This window comes from Gallinula chloropus (genome assembly GCF_964237585.1).
Source record: "Gallinula chloropus genome assembly, chromosome: 20".
Lineage (NCBI taxonomy): Eukaryota > Metazoa > Chordata > Aves > Gruiformes > Rallidae > Gallinula > Gallinula chloropus.
Genome location: NC_140105.1, coordinates 5380448 through 5395804, shown reverse-complemented (window position 1 = coordinate 5395804; position 15357 = coordinate 5380448). Strand labels below are relative to the sequence as shown.

At 43.9% G+C, this 15357-nt stretch overlaps 1 protein-coding gene across 1 annotated transcript in view; it reads right to left on the bottom strand.

The window, feature by feature from the left end:
- The window catches only part of SAP30BP (SAP30 binding protein), a gene marked incomplete at its 5' end in the record, with an annotated part of 28492 nt that overhangs the window by 7791 nt on the left and 5344 nt on the right, over positions 1-15357 (bottom strand). The window contains one exon of the mRNA XM_084273458.1: positions 4985-5027. Coding sequence (XP_084129584.1) covers positions 4985-5027 — 43 coding nt within the window. The remainder of the gene's footprint in view (positions 1-4984; positions 5028-15357) is intronic.

The window sequence follows — 15357 nt, the reverse complement described above, 5'->3', positions numbered from 1 at the left end:
TGGCAGGGGACTGCTCCTTCTATTTGACTGAGATGTTGCTGAGGGTTAAATTCTTCAGCAGCTGCCAGTAACAAACAAAATGTGTCCTTTGGCATTTACTGAGAGGGTGCCTCTATGGAGGAAGGAAAGCTGCCAGAGTCCCTACAGAAAGGCAGGCAAACTGGAGCTCCCTGACAACAAGGCAGACATTTGTTATAGGTTAGAGTTGCTGGTGGGATGGGGAAGCCTCTAGTTTAATTAGAGTTTCAGGAACACCAAGAGATACTAGCAAATAGACAGAAGGGTCTAGCACACTAGACAGCACACTAGACTTTCCAGAAAAGGTGAAAGCAGAAAAGGTGAAAGCTGATTAAAGGCTTAAGAAATTCACAGCATCAGCAGAGATATTTAGAAAGAAAAAAAGCCAACAAATCCAGACTTCATAAGGCAAAGAAAGGACCAAAAAAATTTAAATAACTAAATCAAGCCTAGCTCCAAGCTAGACATCCCATGGGCTCTTTATCTTTGCAGATGACCAGAACAGCCACAGAGAAACAAAACATTCATGGGAAGGGGGATTGTGGGCTCATATAAACTCAGGAACTGTGTAAGAACTCTGTCTAGCCATTACAGAAGTCAAGGTCATAGTACCTTCAGCAATCAATTAAAGGCTCCTTTGAAACAAAAATTACAACAGAGGAGGAACAAGAGCTCCCAATGAAACAATGTAAATTGACCCATGACTTTTCAGGTTTTGGTACTCATTTGTTTTTTTTGAGCTATGTGAAAACAACTGCTTACCAACATCCCTTGATGGGGGAAGCCCTCTCAAGGGAGCTGGAGCTGAGGCATCTTTGTGTACTGCAATCCCACCACAGCTGTATGCAGCTAAAGACTGAGTCAGCAGCCAGGCTACGTGCCCCCTGTTCCACCTCACAAACATTCATCATTACTCAGTTATTTCATCACATCACAGCCAGACTGAGATGCCACATCATTTGGAAGAAAAGGATGAGTTTAACTGCTTCAGGCTTATTTTACAGTAAGGAAGTACAAACTATCCATGGCCTGGAGTTCTGAAACCTCCTCCCAACAGAGACAGCAGAACGGCTGATTCCACAGTCTCTTCCCACCAGGTCTTTCCCTAGAGAGAAAAGGGAAGCTGGGTTTATCACTCAAGGTAATCCTGGAATTCACACATATGGCAACAGGCTACTGTATAAGAGATTTTGTGTTTTCAAAGTCCCAAATGCAGCTTTGTACTGCCTATAGGAGTGGGAAATGCAGATGGGTAACAACAAGGTGTGTCCTCACAGGATACATCCAACTGCTCTGTGCATCCTGTTGTTTCTGCCAAGATCAAAGTTTTACTTTTACATGAGTCAGAGGTACTGACACTGGCTGAAGCCTCTAATTGGGCCTGTGATTTGCTGGCTCACAGCCTAGAGGATCTCCATGCGGGGACCTCAGGAAGTTGGCTGGTGACACAATTAATCACCATGGGCACACCCAGACTCTGGTTCCCAGTAAGTAAATACATGCCCCTAATCAGGCTCACAATGCAGGTAAAGAACTAAGGCTATAAAGCAGATCCCATGACTCAGGTGGTGGTTCAAGAAAGTATGAGCCAACGCACTGCTAGGGCTGCAACTCATGGCCATCAGTGCTGACCTAGAAGTTAAACATCTGCTTGGGCAGGGGGGCTGGACCCAATGATCTCTTTAGGTCCCTTCTGACCCCTACGATCCTGTGATTCTGTGACCTCATCAGCAAAAGCAATAGACACTTGCAGCTTCTGGTGCAGCCAGCACACAGTCTATGGCAAGGCAGAGATGTTCCACTGCTCCCAGGCTCAGAGTAGAAGGGCAAACCAGACAACTAACAGGGTGTACCTAGCAAAGGTTCAGCAACTCCACAGTCAACGGAGGGTGCTGGCTTGCCAGATCCTGGGGAGGCAGATAATTAAATGGAAGTACTACATTTAAGCTGCTTCAGTTTCAGCCTGACAGGTTGTCTGTATTTCCAGCAGCACAAAGACATAGTGCATAGCAGGAGAGAGACTGCTGCAGCACAGGCTCTGCACGCCGCTCCTTCGTGAAGGAAGTAACAGCTCACAGGCCAAAGGCTGTGCTGGAGACATGGATGGGGGCACGTGGAAGCTGTGGTTCCTACAAGTGAGTAGCCATATCTTCCTTGTGCAGAGAAAACCAAGCCTGTCTGAACCTGGACAGGCTGGGGTGCAGATCATCTGAGGTCTTGCAGAGCACCTTGCTCAGTGCTCTCACTGAGTAGCACTGTAAGGTTAAGAACTGCTGTCTCTTTTGAGGTTCACTTGTATGCTGCAACTTAAGCAGCCACAGTGGATCACAGGCAGTACCAAGGGCCAGTTTGTCTATAAAGGTCACACTACACACATAAAAAAATCCCCCAAAACCCCAAAAAAGACCTGGAAAAGGTAACCAGAGGGGCATGGCTTTCCCCTGGAGACATACAAACCGGTGGTGCCTGGTCTCTAAAACCACATTCTTTGGCACTAATCAAGTCTGCTTGGCATAAGATAGGGTGTGTGGGTTTCCAGTTTCCTGGCACCAGAACAGCCAAATCAGAGGGAAGAACTGGAGGCAACAACATGCCAGTGAGTCATCCATCCATGGAAGGACACTAGCTCCCTTTCTGCTCTGTGGGCTGAGAAATGCAGAAAGACCTGCAACTCAGCCATATTTTCTGCTCTTATGAACACTGACTTTGTGCTCAGATATCTTATGGGCTGGAGAGAACATTTCTTACAGTTGAAAAGGTAAACCACCATGCTGCAAAGAACTTCAGGGTAAAACTGCATCCTAAAAGCATTATTTTGTAAGGCAGCAGGAAACAGCAAATGCAGCATCCTGCCAGAGCAGAAAGCCACCAGCAACCTGAAAAGGACAATGCTGATGCAGAAATCTATCAAAGTAAAGTTTCATGTACACCTTCTCCTCAACCATAAAAGCAGTTCCTGCTGGAAACCTCCCCTCCCATTCTTTCAGGCTTTGATTACGTGATCATTACTCCATCATAAATGAGGACAACCAAGCCCTTCCCAGCCGCTCATCTCCACTGTTTTCTTTGTGCCAACCCTAATGCTTACCTAGCATGCACTAAGCAGACCAGGGAATGGATCCAGCTGGAAGGCTCACAGCCATGAAGGTGGATCTCAGCTGGCTCCAGCTCCACAGACTAGCTCAAGGCACACAAACATTAGCATGTGTCCAGGGGAGGTGAAACAGAAACAGTACTTTTGGCAGGAGCCTACATTTATGCTGCACTAAGCAACTACCTAACCACAGACTTAAATAAAGGTGACACTGAGCAATGGGAGGTTATCATCTGAGAAGGGCAGGCCCACATGTTTTCAATGCAAAAAGCAGTTGTGGAAATCTGCCTAAGGAAGACTTTGACTTCCACATACTGATATGAGACAAAGCTTCAGATGTGCAGATTGGAAAAAGTAACTTGCTTTGCGTCAGAAAATCCTCTACCTTTTCCCATTCACGAATTCTAACTCTAAAAGTCCAAGTTTCAAGGAAGGGAGTGGTTCTCACATTACACCAACTGTAAAGTCTCTTGCAACAGTTCCTTCTCAACTAGATAAGATATGCTCCAATGCAAAGGACTCTCAGAATCAAGCGAGGCAAGTATGCTGTCATCTTAATAACCTGGTTCTGCACAAAGCTGACCTACATCCTGCTCTGCGCACGCTACTATTGGGAAAAAATAAAGATATATTGACCTTCATTCAGGTCTCAGGTTCACCAACACTGTCCACTCAGAAGCGTGTGACTCTGCTAAGTGCCCTCTGTGCAGCATTCGAGCCTGAGGGTGAGTCTGGGCAACCATGAGACAAATTCACTATTCAATCTCCTGTGGATGGGGCAGCCAGTGGGGAAAAGGAGACTGACAACACTGAGACTTGTGCCTCAACCAAGAAAGGACTTGCTACCACACTGCTTTCCACGTGCAGAGCTTCACTCACACAGAGTAGAAGGGCAGCTGGTTTGCAGCCACTCTTCTCTAGTTTTTTACCCTAAGTGTTGTTGTCCCATCTGTGTTTTTAGCATGCATTTTGGGGCAGATCAGTGCTTTGGAGAAAGATCTCTGTTGTGTTCTGTGATGAGACTGGTTTTGTCCTCTAAAGGCTGAATAGTCAGTGTAACAGTTGGGTTTGTTCGAAGCCTGGACAGGCAAACTGGAAAGAACTTAAATCCAACACTTCAGAGGAATGGCTGTTATAGGAATTGCTAATTAGCATCCTAGTATTTACTGTCTTATTTTCTCTTTATCACACTTTATTGCTAAAATATCATGCTTGAGCCTTGACAAGCTGACTTGACAGGGAGGCAACTTCTAAACTCACAGCTCAATATACTCTTTATGGTATTATTACATGCTACCTCACTACTGTACTAGTAACCTCAGGAACAAAGGGTTAGTTCAAGGTAGTCAGAGCTTGGACATAAAATGCCCATTCTGTACTGCTCCACAAAGACCAAGCAGAGGATACTATTTCAAACTGATGAACCTGGGCTTTCTAAATGTAATAATGGCATGAGAGGTCACAAGACCCAAGTAAGGTTCAGAAACCATTAGAAAAAATACAGTATGTTATGTCAACACACAACACAGAACAAAGCATCTGTCATCATTCCTGGCTATACTGGCTCTCACAGAGGTGTCTGGACAAAACTACTGCTTTAGTGCTTTTAAGCTCACCTAGAAAAACACCAACACTGCCCTCTGCATATACATCTTAGACAACTAATAAACAAAAATACTTTCATAGTTTTAGGCACGGTATCTTTCTTCCAAAAGAAGCCTTCACTGAAAATCCTCCACTGACATGAAACATTGTAGGCAATAATTCAAACTACAGCACTGTCAGGGCAGAGCAAACTTGTTTTTTATAAAAAGGGGGAGCCTGGATCTAGTTTGAAAACACATGGGAATAAATACTACTGAGCAAACTTACCAACTAGCTCCTGAGGATCTCTTTTCTCCAGTTCTGGGAATTCCTGGGAAGAAGGGGAAAGAAAGGGATTTTAGTCAAGGTGTGCCTCCAATCTAAAAATCTATACTACCCATTTCTTTAGACATGGACACATTACTTCTGAGACAAAAGAATAAAAATTAAGAATGAAACACAAGTTATTAGATAACAGGGCAATGTTTGTACCATGGAAAGTCAAAGCCTAACAGGATGTTCTGTTTCCTTTGAAAGGCTAAACTTAATGAAAGAATTCAGGCTTTGTTTTTATGAATCCTGGACACTCTGCTCTGTTTGAATTCCAAAATAACTGCTGTACTTGAAGCCTTTCCTCGAAACAGATCAAACCACAGATTCTTCATATTTGGTGACTGGCCCTTGACACCAGCCAAGAGTCAGTGTTTTAGAACACAGATAGCTAAATACAAGCCAGCCCCAGCACACAGAAAACTATTTAAGCTCTGGGAACACCCCATGGGGTTTGTGCAACTTGCAGTGCTGTAAGTGGGGTCAGCAGGATACATTCTGAGGGCTAATATGAAAACAGCTGAAATGCTCCTAGAGCCAGCAGCATGGTGACTTCACAGCAGCATCTGATCGGCCTCTCCACAGACACCCAGGGCTCTGCAGGGTCTGGGGCTGCAGGGGTTTGCCAGCTGCACATAGTGCCAGAATCCATTTCTGTAACTGTGTCAGGGCTTTGGCTGATAAACCCTCTAAGGACCCAAACACCAGGGAGTATGATGGTGATGCAAGCAGATGCTGTATTCCCATTTTGGAAGAACACTCCCACTGTCAGTTCTCTCTTGGCTTTCCAATCTGCTTCCCAAGGGTGATACAGCTGCTCTGCTCTACCAAAACTCAAATGCAGCCTCCACTGTCTCTGTCTGTAATGCTCTGCCTGGAGACCTCAGCACAGCTAATCCCTCCTAGGGTATACTAATAGAAATCAAAGCAGCTTCAGTTGCGGGAACACAGCAGATGCTTGCACCATAATCTGCTGAGCAGGAGGTTCACATGGGATATGACACTCTTAAACATGCTTTCACCATGCTGAGATTAGTGTTCAAATGCTTTGGTGCTTCAGAGAGACCCCAGGAGGGCCTCAACTGATATCAAGTTCAGCACAAATAACGTTTCTGAAACAGTATCAGCTGTATCCCAGCATTTCCCTCTCCCCCCAGCTCCCTCCCAAAGACCTTTTGTGACTCACTGGACTGTGTGTCCAGAATTCCTCAGTGCCTCCAAACACTGAAGCTATTCATTCAACCTGACACAGACTTAACGCTGCCTCCTTGCTGCTTAGTAACTGCTCCCTGAACCCCCTCCTTTACTGCTTTTCCAGCCAGGTGAGAGATGCATAAGGTGAGGAGAAAGCAGCAAGGTCACCCAGCCAGATCTGAGAACAGGCTGTGCCAAATTCACTGCAAAAGCTCACCGATTTCCAGAGGAACCAAAGCACTCTGGAAGCAGAAAAACAAATTCTTTGTGTGGCACTAACTGCTACAGGGCACTTTTTACAGCCATTCATGAAAAAAAAGAAGGGAGAAAAGGCACTTTTTCTCTGTAAGTACACTGGAATCACAAAAACAAGGCTAAAGCTATTTTAGAGAAGGAAAAAAAAGTACACAAAGGAGCATGGACCTTCTGGTGGGCCAGCTGGCAAGGCCCCAGGCCCCTTTGTGAGTGAGATGGGCTGGAGGGTAACAGCTCCAGCCCCTCAAGCTAGTGCACTTGGTGTCCGGGGTCCACAGAAAGAACAGAGCAAGCAGGAAAAAAAAAGTAATTAGAACAGAAACATCCATTTCAAAGCAGTGAGTTTATGCCAAAAGGAGGAGCTGTCTTTGGTGAGAGCACTGGACAGGAATCCAGGGAGCCTAGGCTGTCATCTCCACAAACCTCTGTGGACACGGCGTTAATGGGGTGAGCATCAGTTTGCCACCAGAGAAGTAAGGGCAATTCCACACTAGTGAACATGTTGTGAGGATGAATTTAGATCAGCATGAAAGTGTTGGACACAGGCTGGAGAGAAGTTCAGAGAGCTACAAAAATAAGGGAAACAAGTGTCCATGTGCAGACACGTGGAGTCAGAGGGTGGCTTTATCCTATATGTACTTAAAAGCATTTGTCACCTTGGTTTGAGGCAGCAGGCAAATGTCTGTTAAAGTGAAAGGAGGGAACTGCTTTTGTTCCAGTCTTCACTGAATTACATCCTGCACTCTTATCTTTTGAAAATTTTAAGTGGACTGAGAGGGAAGAGGAAGAGATGAGCTATGGCTCTGAGCACCTCTTGATCCTTCCTCTTACCCAGCACTGCATTTACTACTCCATTATCCCTCCCATCTGCTGCCCACTTGTCCTCTCACCATGCAAGAACACAAAGGCAAGAGAAAAAAAATAAAAATCCCCTAGACAACCACCATCATTGCCAAGCAGGCACCTAAGCAACACAGTGGCACAGCCAAATTCAGGTGCTTTAGACACATCCTAAATACCCTCAAGCTGTCTGCCCTCTCAGTTGGCCAGTTAACAGGGTTGGAGGGGGGGGGTCTGTGTTTTTCTGTCCTTTTCAGCTGCCCATTTTCAAGGCTTTTGTAGCTGTTTGGAGCCAGCCCCAAGCACAAGCAAACAATTCTCAGGAAACAAACTAATAAACCCCTGAACTAATAAGTGTCCCCTGTTGGGTACCTTACATTAGACAGGCAGCTCTAGAATATCAGATGTGTTAAATAATAAGGTTTATGAATTTACAGAATCATCAGTACATTTCCTTTCAGCAGAATTAAGTTTGTTCTTTAACAAACCCTTTAATCCTAGAGGCATGGCACAAGCCTGCCCCATTTCAACAGACTGAACAAGGCCAGTCCCATCAGGCTGCCACCGTGTCTTTACCCAGCCCGATCGCCCACGCCTGTTTCACCACAGCCGCCCTAGCAAGTCTAGTCTCCAGATCCTCAGGCCATAACCAAGGCATCAGAAAGCCCAGAGCTACACCAAGCAAAAGAAAACAAGTTCACTAACTCATTACAGCCACACCTCACTGCCCAGAGGACATGAATTTTGCTTACTGAAGAGTTACTGTGTACCTACACCCACTGCTCCATCATTAACAAGCTGAAGACATCAACACAGCTTTCCATTAAGTCAGACTACTTTCAAGCTGCTTAAATGCCTTCTGAAAGCAAAGGGATGACCTACAGTGTTTGTTCACATTTACTCATCTGTCTAATGCTACAGCAAGACAAGCATCAACAACTTGACCAAAGATGCCAGATTTAGGAAGTCTTGTTCAAGCTTCTAAATATCTACTGAAGGTACAGAACTTAACGCCCTGAAGGCTTTTAGACTGTCCTTATCACCCACAAGAACTGTCCTACACACTGTCCTACACTCCCTTAAGCTAATTTAAGTCTGGGACACATGTTGAATACAATGAACTGATTAGAAAAAACAGCATTAAAAGAAAACCTAACACACCACTACCACCACATTTTTTGCAACTCTAATCCCATAGGGACTTGAATGAGATAGAGGAGCACCAAACTATGAGGTACAACAAATACTGCATGGTTGCTACCTTTTAATTGTGAAATGGATGAAATATTTAGAAATCTCTTGTCCATGTGTGAAAGGAATTCAAACACATTTAATCAATAGAAAATTTGGAAGAAAAATGAAGTTTAAGTATTTACCTGTATCCATTCAAGGAAAGATAACCTTCTTGTAGATTACTACATCATCAATACCTGCTTTGTGATGTATCAGTGTTTCATATGGAGAGTACAAAAATCAAGGAGGTGAGTGGTTCCAAACAGAGGGGATTTTATATCAAATCTCTCTATCAGAGTAAATATCTAAAATCCTTACAGACATCAAGCATCCTAGAGCTACTGGCATCATTTATTGGGTTCATTTCCATTTGGACCCTAATCACTGAAGAATTACAATGTTAAGACTTCACTAGTGACACCTGCAGAGTTTTCTCAAACCCAACTGCTGCAAGGCTGTACGTGAGCATCTCTGAATTTCCTTTTGCAGCCACACTCTCTACTTTGCAGTCAGCCTGGGCATATAAGTGATGCTGAAAATTCTCTCTACCATCGTGGAAATACAACCCCAGTGTCCTGTGTTCATTTGTTTTCCTCTTTGTTACCCAGTATTAAATGATGGCCTCTAAGAACAGCTAGATTGGAGTTTAAAAAAAAAAATAAAAGGAGGAAGGTACTTTATTCTTCTCATGCACTCAGCAAGTTGATTTTCTGGCTTCTACCCTAAAGCCAGACAGCCTTGCTCCAACAGACCCACTGAAAGGAGTCAAGGGATGCTGTGGTGGTTCAGAGCCAAGTTGGAAGAGGACTGAAAGACTCCTTTTCTCTGATCCAGAGACTAACAAAGAGCAGCTTCTAAGGAGTGCAAACTGCTATGGGCAAATACATAGTGTTAAAAAAAAAAACCCCAACAAACCACACACCACACTTCTTAGCATCTACCTGGACCGCTCACTTTAGTCACAATCTCTGTGCTTCTAAGAGCAGTTCTCCATGTCAGCTCACCTGTAGCAGAACACAGTTCTTCAGTTACCACTCCTGCATGCATTCAGGAAAAGGTTTTCCATTTTTTCTACTTTCAAATGCTTCCTTCAAGCCCTGGGCAAGATGATGCTGCCTGCAAGAACCTGACTGCAAGAGCCTGACTGCTACAAACCCAGCTGGATGGTTGAGTTTTCATGTACCATAAGAAGTTGCAGAGCAGCAGCAAGCTGAAGGGGTGGGGTTGTGTACACGTGTAAGGAAAGCACTGCATTTTGGCTCAAGTTTGCACCTTGCTGAAGTAAAATAGACCATCTTTTCAGTTGTAGAGTGTGTCCATTCAGTTACATAAAAAACAGTCTCTGCTCAGGTTCCATGGAAAATAAAAACAACCAAACACAATCCTCAGAGTGTGGAACAAGAGTTTAAAGGAAGGAAGCAAAACCAATATGAATCTGAGGCCAATGAATTCAAGTTTGGAAAGGCTTGCCCAGAACAGCTTTATTTAATGGAAAGAATGGACTGACTTACAACAATGCTCACTAAATCCTTCCTGAAACGAGACCCATAAATCCAGTACAGAGCTTACATCAAACATAACTGTTGGCATTAGCCATCACCAAAAGGTACAAAATCAACCAGCAGTTTCTCATAGGAGCAGTTGCATATGTTGGTGCAGGTGTACCTCAAACTAGAAGAAATGTTTGACCAGGGAGGCAGAAGACACTGAACCAGAAACTGACTGCTTTAAATAAGATGCAAATAGTAAGAAGTGGAGTAGCTGATGCCAGACTTGGCACTGCTCAATTGCATTCCCAGACTTGCAGCCAAGTCAGCCCCACAACTTCATTTATCCTGCTGACTTCTAGTATTGAAAAAAAAAAAAAAGAGCTAGGAAGATGTCACAGTACCTCTCAACATTTTATCTTCTCTCCCCCAACCATTTCACCCAATTACCTGCACATGAAGAAATTCCACACCGATTTAAACAGACAGCTACAAAACATATAGACCAGCTGCACTGCTGTCACACAAGGGTATTAGTTTGAAGACACTAATGCAGGGAATTTTCCAGTGCAGTCCTTCCATTAGTAAGTGCTGGACCTGCTGCTGCAGCAGTTCTTACAGGGGATTGGAACAAGTGCCAGCAGAAAGTTTTTGTCACTTTTTGTCTTCTCTACCACTCAGTCTCCTGTAGTCCCAATACATCAACAGCCCCCTTTGGCTGAGTATGATGGAAAACAATGCTATAATGTTGTGCACGTTGTTAGAAGAGTTATGACAGTGAAGATGGCTGTGCCAGAGCAAGTGGGTGAAATGCTTACATGCAGGCAGCAAGAGAAAAACTTCTCCAGACCCCTGATCTTGTCCATTTTCATTTTGCTTTGTCTTCTTTAAAGGATCATGCTAGCAATTATGTTCTTGCTTTCCTACAAACAGGAGTGCTTATGATGGGAAGAGAACAGCAATAACTTCTCACTCAAAAGTGCACAGCCAGAACCATTTCATTACTTGCTCAGCAGATCTGTCTAACATTGGTGCACTGAGGGCAGCAAACAGAGCGCATGTCAGGTGTGCTTGGGGTTTGGGGAAGAGAAAGGAAAGGAACAGAAGTACACTGCTTTTATTCCTTTTTTTCCTTACATTGTGAGAGAGGAGAATCCCAAGAGAAAGCTTGAAACAAGCCCATTTCCTACAGCCATATCCTGTTTGCCAGCTCTGATACATAACTCCAGGCAAAGTGCCCAGCACAGGATAAGAAATATAACTAAGAAAAAACTATAGGGAACATGACTTTGGTACTAAGAGAAGCACAGCAGCTCACAAATAAGCCACCTATAGGAAAAACAATCCAAATACATCTAACTTCCAGTGACTCTTACATACAGCCCATAAGAACCTTCCTATTTTGAGATTCTATTGCCAGAGAGAAAAAGGGGAGGAAAAACAAGTCAGGAAAGAGTCAACTCCTGAGACATTCCTCAGGCATCTAATCAAAACAAAGAACATGTGTAGCTGACACTGTCTTTTAAGCTAAATTAAATCTAAAAATTCTCCTTAATTTCATTGAAATAACACCAAAAAAACCCCAACCAAGATGTGCCAACACATTTTAGTGAGAAAATGCTTTATAGAAAGGTTGCATTCATAGCAAAAAAGCCTTTAAATAGCTTCTTTGAAACTTCATTCTGTTCACCTGACATATGTTATCTCAATATTTAACAAAGATTATTTGTTACAAGTAATTGCCAGTCAAGGAACTGTGTGCCAGAACTCTCCCTTTCTGAGTGGAGGTGGAGTTACTAACATCTGCCTTGGGACTGCACCGTGGTCCCAAAGCCACCTGCTTTAGCTGGCTGCCTCCTTCCTCTCCTTCTCTGCTGCTAGGAGCTCAGAGCTGAATCTGCAGACCACCCTGGGCACATGCTTTACAGGACCACAGAGTACAACCTCTGCACAGCACAGGCACCGACCAGGGTGCTGTGGTGTAAGCGTGCAAACCAGCTGTTAACAGCTGCCACGCTTTGAGTACAGCCAGTAGCACAGCTCCTAGCCATCTCCACTTGAAGCCCCTGCAGTCTGCACAGCCCATAAATTCTGCTTTCAAGTCACTTTTGCTTCCTACAGTGAAACAGGAATTCAGGGGTAAAATACCAGCACCACATGACAGGGTTTGAGGAGTCAGGCTGCTTTGGTTTTATTGTTTTTACAGAGAGTTGAAGTGCAGAATTGAGTAGAAGATAAAGCTGGGCTGGGAGAAATCTTAAGCCCAGCAGCAAAAGCAAAGGCAACACTCAGAAAAGCTGACAAAACCAACTTCTTGCACAGTACATAGTGATAAAAATTCTTCTTCATGGTGTGGAATAGAGGCAAGGTGTAAAGCAAGTCTCCTCACTGGGATGTGCACTTCTCCATGAATGATCTCACAGTTTTTACAGATTTTGGTCCTTCTGTACCCAGAACAGGGTAGCAAGAAGCTATTTTCAGTTATTTGTTGGTATTTGAGGCAATCCTCCATCTGTGCTGACAGTTCAGACTCTCATTCTGACAGGCAGCAACATGCAAATTCAGCACAGGCTGTTTCAGTACAGCAGACTGAAATAACTGCAACAACAGAACCGGACTTGAAGAACTTAGACCCTTATCAGGTGAAATATGCAAGGGGGAGCAGCTCCAGAAAGGACTTTTCTTCAAGTTTAAAGGCAAACAGAAAAAGCCTGTCTCTTCTTTTGGAGAAAGGCAAGCCACACCTGTGTCAATAATCTCTGGTATTTAGTACTGCAAGGAGTGAAGAGTCTGCCACAGCATGCATGCCTGGCGGGGAGGAGAGAACAAGCATGTCCATGGACATGTCTCATCTTCCAAACAGCTCAAGAGCTGGATTGAAGCCAGCAGCTCTAAAGTAGGTAAGCCAGCTTCAAGGACCAACGATGCTGTGAAGCATCTCCCTCTCAGGCAGGCAGAGCTGGAGACACAGAAGTAAGTGAATGCTGAATGCTCTTTCATTTCTGGCACGTCAAGTCTCTTTAACCACCAATACTCTCTGCCAATAACTAAGGTCAGCCACCTAGTTAAAAATGGGATCCAGTTATCAGCTGTTTTAACGTCTGAGCACTCACCATGACACCCAGAGGACAGCGGTTAGAAGCTGTTAACTCTGCTCCCCCTAAAGGCTTTCTGCATGTCATGCTGACTGCTCAACTGCCCAGCTCTGGCTCCCTTCAGAGCCCTGGAAAACAGGGCCAAACCTAAAGTGGGGGTGAGAAACCTGAGTTGGGAATGCAGAGAGCATTTTGACATAGTTTTAAAGAGAAACTAGAATATAGAAGAAGATAAATCTGAAACTGCAGTGCTTCTGACTGGTACCTTCAGGCTGCACTCACAGAGGAGTGAATGGGAAACAAACCACTCTAGGCCTGGAAACCATGTACTTTGTGCTTTGAAAGTGTTTAGAGAGACAGACAGCACAGCTATGCTTAACACAAGGCCATTTTAAAAATACAGATGCTTTTTTGCCAGTTCTGCCCAACAGAGGCCAATACTGACCCAGAAGGCATCATAAAGGTGGGGGGGGAGGCAGAAAAAAGAAAAGACATAACGACTTTTTCTCTGTGTCTCATGAGACACTGGGAGCACCTTTCTACAATACACTTACAAACAGTTCTATCTGACCAGATCCAGCCACCACAAGACTAATCACAGCCACTTGGCTATCAGAGTGCAATGATTTTGGGTGGAACAGCAGTTTCAACATGTGCTTTTCAGTTATGTGACCTTTAACATATTCTAAGCAGAATTTTTAAGCCAACAGCTGGAAGCATCAAGGGCTGGTATTTCCTAAGAAAAAATTTTAACTTGCCACTGTTTTTAACTTGCCAAAGGTGAAGTCCAATTATTTTCTAAAGCTTACTAATGCCAGGTCCTTTTGTAGAGCTTGCCATGGAACACCTAAATGGAAGAGTAGTGCTCTAATGATACAACTTTTCCCAAACACACTTCTTCCCCTTCTTCAGAGCAAACCAGTTAATAAGAAGAAACTTTCACCAGTTGAGGTGAAAGTTACTGAGTATGTTCAGGCATCTTTTGAGAATCTGGCTTGATGAATGTATCTTGAAGTTAGAAAAATTAATGTGCCCTACCAAAATAAGAATTAATTACAGGGTTTACATTACTGCACACGCCCCCATTTACTGGTTCTTAGCACTTACCACTTTTACTTAAATCAAGATAGTGTTGGTATTTAAACAAACAGGTTAATGGGTAGGCAAGTTAAAAAAAATACAATCAAAAGCCTCTAAGTATTAGTACACACCTACACTTCGCAACACAATAGAATTGCTTTGCAGGTATGCTGGATCAATAAAAGCTAAACAAAGAGCTCTTGATTATTAAGAGGTGGTAGTTAGACATGCTTAGAAACACAGTATTCCTCTGAAAATCTGATGCCCTTCTGCTAGATCCTGTTTTGTCTGCCTCTGGATACAATGCCACAAGGATGCAGAGGGGACCTTTAAAACCAAAGCAGAAAAAGAACCCATCAAAGTAGCCACCTGCTTTGGAAAACTGTTACCATGTGTGAGGCATTCACTTGCCAAGGGAGTGGCAAGATTTATCAGCTTTCCTGCATTGGCTAGTCCTGATATCACAATCAAAGCCCAAGAGTTAATGATTTCCCCCTGTGAAAACTCCAGCCAGCCAAGCTGCAGGGCTGGCCTGTGTCCTTGATCAACGCTTGCAACCTGTTATTTATCCAGCACTAGAATATGAAGTATAGAACCCCTCAGGTGAGACTCAGAGCACAAGGTCAATATTTCATTTAAGGTTCATTTTCCTTCTTCCTGCAGGGCTGGTTTATTTAGTGAGCTCTCAGGGCTTGTATCTTGTTGCTGCATCAAGGCTGGAACCATAGCCAGCTGCTGGCAAGAGCCCAAGCAACTTGCACTCACTGCCCGTTAACCCTCATCCATCCAAACCCCCACCAGCAGAACACCAAATTTCACACCCATTTCCACAAAGACCTTTGTATTTTACCCACAGTTCCATTATCTAAGGAAAAGACATAAAGAACCTGCCCAGCTGCAGGATTCAATCGTTAACATCACACCTCTCAACAGCTTCTCTTGACCATTTCTTTTCCCTTCCAGGTTTTCTTTCTGAAGTGCTTTTAAGACAATTGCTTGTTTACAGTTGGTCACTGCTCACTCAAAACTAGGGACCCCGAGGTGATTTTTAGCCATTAACAAATATGTCCTGCTCCAGAGCTTGAGCACATCCTCCCACAGTGAAATTTGGAAGTGCAATTAGATTTGAATCTCCCATTTTCTGAGA